Source organism: Arvicanthis niloticus, chromosome 22 (genome assembly GCF_011762505.2).
Source record: "Arvicanthis niloticus isolate mArvNil1 chromosome 22, mArvNil1.pat.X, whole genome shotgun sequence".
NCBI classification, from domain to species: Eukaryota; Metazoa; Chordata; class Mammalia; order Rodentia; family Muridae; genus Arvicanthis; species Arvicanthis niloticus.
This window is the reverse complement of record NC_133429.1, coordinates 51758003-51769983: the sequence shown is the minus strand read 5'-3', so window position 1 is coordinate 51769983 and position 11981 is coordinate 51758003. Positions and strand designations below refer to the sequence as shown.

The 11981-nt window shown below is 36.6% G+C and overlaps 1 protein-coding gene across 2 annotated transcripts; it reads left to right on the top strand.

Moving 5' to 3' along the window:
* Window positions 1-2530: 2530 nt before the first annotated feature.
* Window positions 2531-8646, top strand: LOC143436451 (olfactory receptor 9K2). 2 transcript variants are annotated; one of them, XM_076920841.1, is made up of 3 exons: window positions 2531-3061; window positions 4900-4972; window positions 6202-8646. In XM_076920841.1, the coding sequence occupies exon 3, from the start codon at window positions 6211-6213 to the stop codon at window positions 7150-7152; it is 942 nt and encodes a 313-aa protein (XP_076776956.1). In that variant the 5' UTR covers window positions 2531-3061; window positions 4900-4972; window positions 6202-6210; the 3' UTR covers window positions 7153-8646. The 2 variants fall into 2 exon arrangements, with proteins under 2 accessions (XP_076776956.1, XP_076776955.1); XM_076920840.1 differs by having other exon boundaries at window positions 4851-4972.
* Window positions 8647-11981: the final 3335 nt, after the last annotated feature.

Sequence of the window (11981 nt, the reverse complement as noted above, 5' to 3'; positions counted from 1 at the left end):
AATAAAGAATTCTTAATGGAGGAAACTTGAATGGCCAAGAAGCACCTAAAGGAATGTCCAACATCCTTAGTCATCAGGGAAATGCAAATCAAACCAAACCCGAGATTCCATGTCACACCAGTCAGAATGGCTAAGATAAAAAACTCAGGTGATAGCAGATGCTGACAAGGATGTAGAGAAAGAGGAACACTCCTCCTTCGTTGGTGGGATTGCAAGCTGATACAACCACTCTGGAAATCAGTCTGGTGGTTCCTCAGAAAACTGGACATAGTACTACCTGAGGACCGAGCCATACCACTCCTGGTCATGTACCCAGAAGATGCTCCAACATATAACAAGGTTACATGCTCCACTATGTTCATAGAAGCCTTATTTATAATAGCCAGAAGCTGGAAAGAACCCAGATATCCCTCAACAGTGGAATAAATACAGAAAATATGATACATTTACACAATGAAGTATTAGTCAGCTATTAAAAACAATGAATTCATGAAATTCTTAGGCAAATGGATGGAACTAGAAAATATCCTGAGTGAGATAACCCAATCACAAAAGAATAAACATTGTGTGCACTCACTGATAATTCGATATTAGACCCAAAGCTTGTAATACCCATGATACAACTCAAAGACCACATGAAGCTCATGAACAATGAAGACCAAAGTGTGGGTGCTTTTGGCCCTTTTTAGAAGGAGTAACAAAATATTCACAGGATCAAATATGGATACAAGGTGTGGGACAGAAACAGAAGGAGAAGCTGTCCAGAGATTGTTCCACCTGGGTATCTATCCCATGTGCAGTCACCAAAGGTAGATGCTGTTGTGGATGCCAGGAAGTGCATGCTGACAAAAGCCTGATAAAGCTGTCTCCTTAGAGGTCTGCCAGAGGCTGACATATATGTCTATATATATTTGTATGATCATAAACATCTCTTTCTTTAGGTTAGGATAGTTTTCTCTATAATTTTGTTGAACATGTTTACTGGCCCTTTAAGTTGGGAGTCTTCACTCTCATCTATGTGGGAAGCCATGGCAAGGCCTTACTCTTGGCAAACACTTATCTTTGGCTTTCCTATCTACTATTCTTCTTTCTGCTTACTTTCCATGATTCACTTGTCAGTTCTCAGAACTTCAAACAAGGCCTCATAGCAACCCACCTTAGTAACCCTTCCTCCTGATCTCTAGATTTAGCCAACATCCTGCTAGATAGATGTTTTTAGAACCCCTGGTAATGGAAAGGCTTTGTAAGAATAACTTAGACCCCACAGCTGCAGCTAGCTTCCTCCACCTGCAAAGCCCTCTTTCCTTTCCTACCCCTCCCCATATCTCGTTTTTAGAGTATATAAGCAGTGTGAACAATAAAAATTTTGCCAGCTTTATTAGACTTCTTGACATGCTGTGCCTTTTTATTTTCTTATGCATCTCAGTCCTCTCCACAGGGTCTAAGGGTGCCACTTGATTGTCCAGCTGGCCTGGAATCTATACTTATTATCCTTAGGTTTGGTCTTCTCATTGTGTCCTGGGTTTCCAGGATGTTTTGGGTTAGGAGCTTTTTGTATTTTGCATTTTCTTTGACAGTTGTGTCAATGTTTTTCATGGTATCTTCTGCACATGAGATTCTCTCTTCTATCTCTTATATTCTGTTGGTGATGCTTGTGTCTATGACTCCTGATTTCTTTCCTTGGTTTTCTATCTCCAGGGTAGTCTCCCTTTGTGATTTATTGTTTCTACTTCCATTTTTAGATCTGGACAGTTTTGTGTAATTCCTTCAGCTGTTTGGTTTTGTTTTCTTGCAGTTCTTTAAGGGATATTTTGTGTTTCCTCTCTAAGGGCTTCTACCTGTTTACCTGTGTTCGCCTGTACTTCTTTAAGGGAGTTATTTATGTCTTTCTTAAAGTCCTCTATCATCATCATGAGAAGTGATTTTAATTCTGAATCCTGCTTTTCCAGTGTGATGGGGTGTCCAGCACTTGCTATGGTGGGAGAACTGGATTCTGATGATGCCAAGTAACTTTGGTTTCTGTTGCTTATGTTTTTGTGCTTGCCTTTTGCCATCTGGTTAACTCTAGTGCTACCTGCACTCACTGTCTCTGACTGGAGCCTGTCTTTCCAGTTATCTTGCTTGTGTCAGAACTCCTCAGGGTCCAGATGCCTCTGTGATCCTGTTTAAAGATTTTGTTTAAAATGTGTTTCCTTTAATATTTATATTCTTTTATTTATAAAACCTTATGTTATAAGGGTAAATTGAATGTATTTCCTTTTTGGTGTAGAATTTACCATGAGAAGATCCTATTTGTCAGTCTAAAAGGATTCAGAGAAGGAAAGTTAAAATCCTGTATTTTACATCTGATACAAGTTTTGTCTTATTAAATCTGACCCTCTGTACTTTTCTTGGACTTCATTTTGGAACACAAATGTCTTGATAATTGACCTAATTTCTCATCTCTCTGGAGAGCTGTCTCCCAGAAGGTGAGAGAAACTTTACTATTGTAACTGCTTGAAAACATCACCCTGTTATTCCAAATCCAAAGCCCTTTTGAATAGCTATGGCTTTTGCTTTGGCAGACTTATTAGAAATGCCAGATGGTCAGAGTCCTTACTTATCTATGCATGACAGCTAACCTACATTCCTTATAAGTGGGCAAGAATCTTAGGATGCAAGAGAAGGCTACATTACCATCTTCAGGCTCATTTGTGTGGCTTCATAACGCAATACCCTGAATTAGCTCAACTTTGATAGAACATCACTCGGAAATTCACCTTTATTGTTTTCTTAAAAAGACCTCAGAGAATTTTCAAGAATAACAGCTGAAGGGTAGCTTTATTCACAAAGTCATGAAGGATATCGATTTCACTTTTTTTCTCTGAGAAGTTTCTGTTCTAAAAGTGGGATAATGAGTATGCATTTTTAGGGTGGGATTCATCTTAATCTCAAAGTAAATTTTTTATAGACAATTTTAGGTTTGTCATTTGTGGATCTAAAGCAAACAACAGCAGAAAAAGAAGCATCATAATTCTGTTTCATTCTTAGCAGAATCTGACAAACTACTATACTACACAAGGTAAAAGTAACTTTTATTACATTTGCGATTTGATAAATCATAAATGTCACAACCTGACTCTTGTTTGGTAGGTGATCTGGGAAGGATTCTTTTCCCAAGATAGGATGTCTTCAGTCATAAAACAATCAAATTTGTAACATAAGTTTATTCAGAATTGCTTTCATTCTGCATCTTTATATCATTCAGCTATTACCTATTAGCCACAATAAATATGTATTATAATGATTATTTTTTATTACTAGATTCAGAAAGCTATGGTGATAGTAAATATACAGAGAACATTTGGGCTTGTTCTTGCCAAATGAGGAAGTAAAGTAAATTCAAGTTTAATATTAAAATACAATGTGGAATGAACTATAAAAATAAATCTTGAAAATTAAAACCATACTCATTTTGCCTGTAGACAATATTAAAGAAACATGAAAAATGCATTATATTTTAAATTTAGTTTATGAGTACTTTAGACTCTTTCTCTACTTAGTTATCTTACTCCTCTTTGGCTTGAAAAATATCATCTAACTTGTAATTATCTGTATTCTGAACTCCTTACTAAATTAATGGATATTTTATTTTCAGCATTTAAAGCAGCCATGGATAATAACATACTATGATACTGTTGTAATATTTATATTTTATTTACAAAGTAAACAAATTTAGTAAAGTGGTTTTTATTTTCTATAAATGTTTAATATTTTCAGTGATTCCATTACTTACATTAGAATGGCTTATCACAAAGTGCCATGTGCATATATATTATGAATTTTCAACCTGATAAGCACCAATTGCTTTGTTATTTCTTGAGTACTAAAAAGTCTGATGGAAGAAATAACAGGTAACATTTATGAAATGCTTTCTCTTAATGAGTTTCCCAATGTGATCTATTTATATACGCCTTTTTATGTCCACAGAAGAATTTATCTACATTTTATATACAAAGACTCTGTGGCTCAAAGAACTTGTCCAAGGTTTCAGCTAAAAGAAGGGAGAAACTGAACCAGAACCTGTGTATTTCACATTAAGTCCATGCTTTTCCACTGTGCTATTACACAGCCTCCAGCTTTTCTCTGAGTCCACATATAGCATAATCATTCATCATATGTTTAGATGACTCAAGTTTATTGTTTAGTTCCCTTTTCCCAGATGCTATATATTGTATGCACAGTAAAAGAGTAAGAGTCATAGAAGGTCAGAAGGAGGTTACTGTTATGTGAGGAAAATACAAAGATAATATTAGAAAATATGTTTGATCCAAGGAAGAGAATTAGGGAATTCATATTAACGATAAGTAAGCTTACCTTAACACTCCAGAACATGGAAAAGTGAGCCAGGTCATGACCAGGAAGTACTTATCAAAGTACAAGTACAGTACTAAGTCTCAAGAATGACCAATAACATAGATTCTAGAGCTGCATTGCTTTATACCAAATTATGATTCTGACCCCAGTAGATGAAATTTCAAGACTTAATATGTTTTGTACCTCATTTGTAAACATGAAATATATTATCATCTCATTTTATTATTTTATAGATTAAATAAGTATGACTGGAGGATTTAGAAAAATGTCTGCATAATAAAATATTATATTAACATTTGTAATAATTGTTATTACCCATACTCAAGAATGCAAAGTTCAAACTGGAAAGAAAAAGGAGTAGATTGCTTTATAAATAGAACATAAGAAACTCTATGTGAGCTCTTTAAGAAATGTGCTATTATTGGTTGTGAAATCATATGTAGAGAAATAAAAAGGCAACTTACCCTTATTTTTTCATATTTTTATGTCCAAAGTATTATGTAAATATGCTGTAGGCTCCCCCTTTTTATTTTGGAATCACAGAATCCAGAAAAAAAATAATATTTGCTGATCCTTGGGACACAGATTAGAAATCGGCACCACTCAAAAGGCAGAGGTAAGATAAGTTCAAGTCTTTCTAGGCTCTACAGCAGGTTTAACAGAAGTCTTGGCAATTTAGCAAGATCTCAATATAAAGTGCACATGAAATGAGAAGGCTTACTGTAGCAGAGTGCATTCGGGGCATTCATGAGATGCTAAGTTCAATTTCCAGTGCTATCAATAAATGTACTAGCGTTTCACCTGGTAAACAAATCCTATGATGTGTGTTAACCGTTTCTATAATTGGTTATATATTTGTAACCACTATTTATCTTTAGGACCCCAAATAGATAATAGATAGTACAAGCTATTTTTTTTTTTTAAAAAAATCAGTCATTGTTTAAAAATGTCTATTGAAACTCTAAGCTAAAGCTCCAAGCTTTTCTAAATTTTAATAGAAAAGCCTACAGTATCTTTAAAACAACACTTAAAACACTTAAACTTTTTCTTGAATGTCATGATTAAACATATGGGACATACATACATACATACATACATACATACATGTGTGTATGTGTGTGTGTGGTACAGAACAATCATTTATTGGGTAAGGGTACATCAGTGTTGGCCACTGCCTTCCTCATGGCTTTCACCACGTTGCTCAGCTCCTTCTGCTTTCTCTTGGTGCGGATGTGCACGCTCACCCTCTTCTCGATGAACTTCAGTGTGCACTTGTCCTTGGACACTTTGAGCAACTCCATGGCACACCATTCATAAGGTGTGAAGCCGCACTTCCACCCCCCACCCCGATCATGCATGGTCGGCTGTACCTTGTTCTTCCTCACAAGGAACTTGGTGTGTTTAGTGAGGCACCTGCAGGGGAGGCAGTGCCTCCTTCTTCATCACCTTGTGACCCTGTTGAGGCCCAGGGCCATGGAGTAGTGGGGCCATGGCTGCTGCTCTCTGATGGTGGCCAGGACAGGAAGCATTTCCCTGTATTTTATCATCAAGATCATGAAGTGATGTTGAAGTCAGTGTGTAGATGGAAAAAAAATCTATAGAAAGGTGATAATAAAAACACAAGTGGCATCAAATATATAGAGAAAAGTCCTAATTTTGCCACTTTGGGAATTAGAAGTAAAAGTAGTATTTGAATGCTGTATGACTTGTTTGAATTCTTCTTGTCACAGTATGAGGCTAAAATAAAAAAAGACAATAGAAGAGCATTGCAAACCTCTGTCCTGTAGCAGCTATAAATAAGGTCAAATTAAGAGTTTGTTTATTTTGCCTTGTGCCTCTCATCAGGTCTCTTCTATGGGCGACAGGGAAACACGCAATCACTCAGATATGACTGACTTCATCCTTGTAGGCTTCAGGGTCAGCCCTGAACTCCATATCCTTCTCTTCCTGCTCTTTCTGCTTGTGTATGCCATGATCCTTCTAGGGAACCTTGGGATGATGGCCATCATTATGACTGATCCCAGGCTGAACACACCAATGTATTTCTTCCTAGGCAACCTCTCCTTCATCGACCTCTTCTATTCATCTGTTATTGCACCGAAGGCTATGAGCAACTTTTGGACTGAGAGCAAGTCCATCTCGTTCGCAGGCTGTGTGGCTCAGCTTTTTCTCTTTGCACTCTTCATTGTGGCTGAAGGATTTCTTCTGGCAGCCATGGCTTATGACCGTTTTATTGCCATCTGCAACCCACTCCTGTATTCTGTCCACATGTCTACACGTCTCTGTACTCAGTTGGTGGCAGGCTCGTATTTTTGTGGCTGCATCAGCTCTGTTCTCCAGACTAGCATGACATTTACTTTATCCTTTTGTGCTTCTCGAGCCATTGACCACTTTTACTGTGATAGTCGCCCACTTCAGAGACTCTCCTGTTCTGACCTTTTCATACACAAAATCGTATCTTTTTCTTTATCTGGCATCATTATCTTACCGACTGTCATAGTCATTGTTGTTTCCTACATGTATATTGTGTCCAGTGTTCTAAAGATACGATCCACGGAGGGAAGGAAGAAAGCCTTCTCCACTTGCAGTTCTCACCTGGGTGTGGTGAGTGTGTTATATGGTGCTGTTTTTTTCATGTATCTCACCCCAAACAGATTTCCTGAACTGAGTAAGCTGGCTTCTTTGTGCTATTCCCTAGTCACACCTATGCTGAACCCTCTGATTTACTCTCTGAGAAACAAAGATGTTAGAGATGCTCTAAGCAAACTTCTAGAGAAGAAAAAATCCAGTCCTTGATTTTTCCCATTCTTCAAGTAGCTCTGATTTCATACTTTTTGTAGCCAACGATAAAATTTTCTCCTATTATAATGCTATTAAAGCCTGTTGTATACAGTGCTTCTTCATAAAATATGACATCTTTGCCCCTCCTGTAGTCCTTAAATTTGTGGACATGTCAATGTCCTGGAGAGGATTTTTGTATATCACCCTTTCTTTCTATATCTAATAGCATTCGATTTTTTAAAGCATTGTGTGTTTCATGATGTTTAAAGTGTTTTAATCTTTACTGTGTTTATTAAATACTGTTTTTATCTAAATTTGATCTCTTTGATTGCCTTTCTATCCTATACACAATCTTGATAATCCACAAAGTAACACATTTCATTTAAAAAAATATATTGGCTTTTTATTTTTTTACTGTTATTAGTATATTGAGTGGTCATCAAACTTCTGTTTGATAAGTATTTACATGTAGTCTTCACTACATACACTAATTTAAATTTTCTCTGAGAATGCCAGGCATTGTGGAGTTCTTTGAGCCACACAAAATATAAATCTGCGTAAAAGAACCAAGTTAGAAGATGAATCCCTAGCACATTTTGAGTATTCTTTACTTCAATTAGTAATGCTTTGTGTTATTAATGGGGGAATTTAATAAATATATAGAAGTAGGCAAACTATAAAAATAGACTGTTTTCTAAAATGTACTCATCTATGTCTCTGTGCAGTTATTTGATAAATTCTATCCAGTTCATTTACACATGTTTCGGTATTATGATAGACATAGGAATAAATTACTTCATTCTTTAGGGTGTTCACCGTATAATATATGAGTTAAATCTCTGGGCAGTCAATTAAATGCATGACTAATTCTGCTAAAGATTCTCTTCAAGGTCACACGTTGAGGCGACCAAGAGGTGATGGTTGGTAAGCAGAGATAATTTTCTTGATGAACAAAAATAGATTTAAAAGGTGTAAGCTGAAAGTAGGGAAAATGATGTGGCTAATGCTGCTGCTGTGGGCCTAAAGTTAACTTCTGTTACTGAGAAAAAGGCGCATTTCAAAAATCACGATTAGCAAGTTAAAAACAAAAGTTAAAAGACTAGTGAGCCAAAACTATGTGAAAAGAGATGCTTTCCTAATTTTGAACTAGAATTAACGTTTGCTGTGCTTGTATAAGGAGAAAACCCAATGAACAGAGCAGAGTTGAGGATGTGCCGCCCAATTCATCAAAACCCTGGTTTGATCTTCAGCAGTAACAAAGAGTAGATTAAAGAGCTTTCAGTAAAGTGATGTAATAGAACACCTCAATTTTACAATTAGCATGTTTAAGAAAATCTACAACCAGCATTATTCTAAATGATTAGAAACTTGAAGCTTTCCTGATGTAATTAGTAACAATGCTACAACGTCATGTTTTTATCACATCCCTTTAACCTTGTACTAGAAGTTTCTTCATGGTATGATAAGATAAGAACTAAAAATAAAAATAAATGAATTTTTGCAGCTTAATTGTATCACTTAAAAGTTTTATGTTGAAGCCTGTACCTGTGGTGGTTTGAATGAGAATGATCCCATAGGCTCACACATTGAATGCTTAGTCACCAGGAAGTGGAAGTGCTTAGGGACAGATTAGGAGGTGCAGTCTTATGGGAGTAGATATGGCCTTATTGCAGGAATTCTGCCACCAGGAGTGGGCTTTGAGGTTTCAAAAGCCCACATCAGTCTCAGTCTCTCTTTCTCTGACTGATGCCTATGTAGCTAAGTTGTAGCTCTTAGCTACTGATCCATTGTCAGGCCTGTCTGTTTTCTACCATTATGGTCACTGAAATTAAAAAAAAAAAATCACTAGAGGAATTAAATAGCAGACTTTAAGTGGAATTAACATTTTTAGGTAAAACTGAAAGTTCTTTTTTTTTTTTTTTTTAAATTATTTAGTCAGAAGAACCACCTTTTAGAATAAAGTAATAAGAAAGTAAAAAAAAAAAAAAAATGCATTCCTTCTGTATACCACTTGTTAGACTGGAGCAATAGCAACCAAAGAACTGAAAACGTACTCAACAAAAGTCTGACTGGGCATCCACATTAAAAAACACCACAAACATTAATACTCCAGATGTCTGCATCTTAATGCAAACACGTGAACAACTAAAACTGTACCTCCTCCTGAAACCAGCACCTTTATTATTAGAATCCCAGAAAAAAGCAATTTTCATTAAGTATAAGACAAGGACTACAAAATAGCAACTTAATATGTTCAAAGACATTAAAGGGGATATAAATAATTTCCTGAGTGAAGACTGTGAAAACACAAATACCTGAATGATATATTAAAACATTTCAAGATTTGAAAATAGACTAAAGCAAAGAAATAGAATCATTTACAGAATGGAGTATTACTCAGAAGTTAAAAAAAAGTGATATCATAAAATTTTCAGGCAAATAATGGAACTAGGAAAAAACCATCCCTCAGTGAGGTAAGCCAAACCAAGAAAGACCAACATGGTATGTACTCACTTATACTTGGACATTAGCTGTTAAGTAAAGGATAATCATGTGCTGGGTGCCAGCCCTAGATGGCTCTTCTTTCTTGTTGGTTCTCTTTGAGGCGAAGAGTGGGAAGAGCATCTGTGGAGGGTAAAAATTTGTTTTATGAGATACAGGGCCGGGCAGTGGTGGTGCACGCCTTTAATCCCAGCACTTGGGAGGCAGAGGCAGGCGGATTTCTGAGTTTGAGGCCAGCCGGGTCTACAGAGTGAGTTCCAGGACAGCCAGGGCTACACAGAAAAACCCTGTCACGAAAGAGAGAGAGAGAGAGAGAGAGAGAGAGAGAGAGAGAGAGAGAGAGAGAGAGAGAGAGAGAAGGGGTAAGACTGTCTTATGAAATGTTTAGGGTTGCTGTATAATAATAAAAAGTTTACTTATCTAAGTCTAAGTTACTTTGCTACTGTAGCTGACCTGACTTCTGTGTTCCTCTAAGGCCAGAAACTTCATTCTCTGGCACTTAGCACCTCATCCTAAAAACAGTAGGAGACTAAGAAAAGGATTAATTGCAAGAGCCTTTTCCCTTTTGTCCAGATGCCTTTTGCTTGTCAGGCTAGGGGGAAGTTTGGAGCAATAAACTTCTATTGAACCAGGAGAAGAGAATAATGCTTGCAGAAGGAAAACTTACATAAGCAAATACACATAAACCCATAAGTTCATATACAGACTCATGCATGGGCATTTATACATTTCCGTTCAAACCAGTTGGATCCAACTTTCATACATTCTCACAATTACATACTTACACACACACATCCATACTTTCATACGCATTTAGAGCAAAAGACCAAGCAAGCACCAATGTAAGAACTCACTCATTCTGGATGAAAAATGAGTTCCAACCTTTATTGCACATAGAAAGAAAAGGCTTCTACCCTTTTAATGCTAAATGAGTTAAACCCAAAGCTTTGTTCCTTTACTAAGACTAAGCCTATCTTGTTATTAAAAGACCTGTTATGTCTCATGGTAAGGAGAAGCTGCCTGCTCCTTCTGCTCTCTGCAGCTCCTTCTTTTTTCCTTTTCCCTCTGCATTCTGCACATGGCTCTCTTAGTTTTTTATGTTACCCATTGTTTCTAAGTTATTCCACTCTGCATTCTCCTAATCTTGCTTTCTCCTCCTGCTCTGATAACACAATAATGCTTTTAGTCTCAATGCCTTTTCTCCCAATGCTATATTTCCAAGTTCTTGAGTTCAGTTCTGTCTAAAAAGTGTTCTGTCTAAAAACTTCTCAGCTCGGTTCCTCTGACCCTTCTCTTTGTTCTCAGTACTTGTAAATCTTTCAGGATGCATGATCACATGTTAAAATTTCATCACAAAGTTTGCACATAAAATCAAATCCTAAATTAAATAGAAGTTTATAACAGAGAATGTTTACATGCATATCCATTAGGAGTAATTATCTGGATAAACTTAATTATCTGTCATAGCTCCACAGGTTCATTGAAAGTTAAAAACCATAACTAAATTATTAGTGAAGATTTGTATAGATAAACCCAATCAACATTTTATCTTCTGGTTAGTATCTAGAAGTAATTAATTGATGACACATGGGAGACTGACAGTACTCATTACAGTTTTAACTATCAGAAGAGACCTAATAGCAGTCCCACTATAAAAGAGCTTAATAAATACTGATATAATTTTTATAGGAATTCTTATAAGATCATCATTCTTTTAGGATTCTTATAGGATCATCATTAATAATTAAGAAGTTATCTATATGTCTATATAGCATCACTACAAGACAGTACATCTTCATAGATCTGCAGAGATCTGCTCAAAAGGGTAAGCTAATATGTAGTGATTGTCATATATGTTTAATAATAATAGGAAAAGCATATTAATAGCATGAGTATTTCCTAAAATGATTTATTTTTAGGTCTTGCCAATCAGAGCTTCAGCGTAGACATAATATAAAGCGAAGTCATTTCAGGAAGATCACCCGCTAGTTATTAGCTTGTCCGATGATGGTTCCTGGCAACCATGCGATAATACACAGACCCAGTATGACTAAGTACAGGGGAGTTCTTGGGGGAATGCATGTATCTGCCTGGGAAGGAGAAATAAAATAGACTGCTAGTGAATTTGGAGCAGGTGGGGATGGGAACAGGAGGGATCATATGGGGTATGAAGAGATTGATGGAGAGACTAAGAGAAATGACTGGAATTTGGGAGCATTTGTGGACCTATAGGGAAACCTAGTGTAGTGGAAACTTCCTCAAAACTTTGAGGGTGACCCTAGCAAGCACTCCTAGTGATGGAGGATGTGGAGCCTGAATCATCCATCTTCTGAAACCAAGCA

Excerpts from the sequence above, each read along its gene's own strand:
- LOC143436451 (XM_076920841.1), top strand. The coding sequence starts at position 6,211 with ATGGGCGACAGGGAAACACGCAATCACTCAGATATGACTGACTTCATC.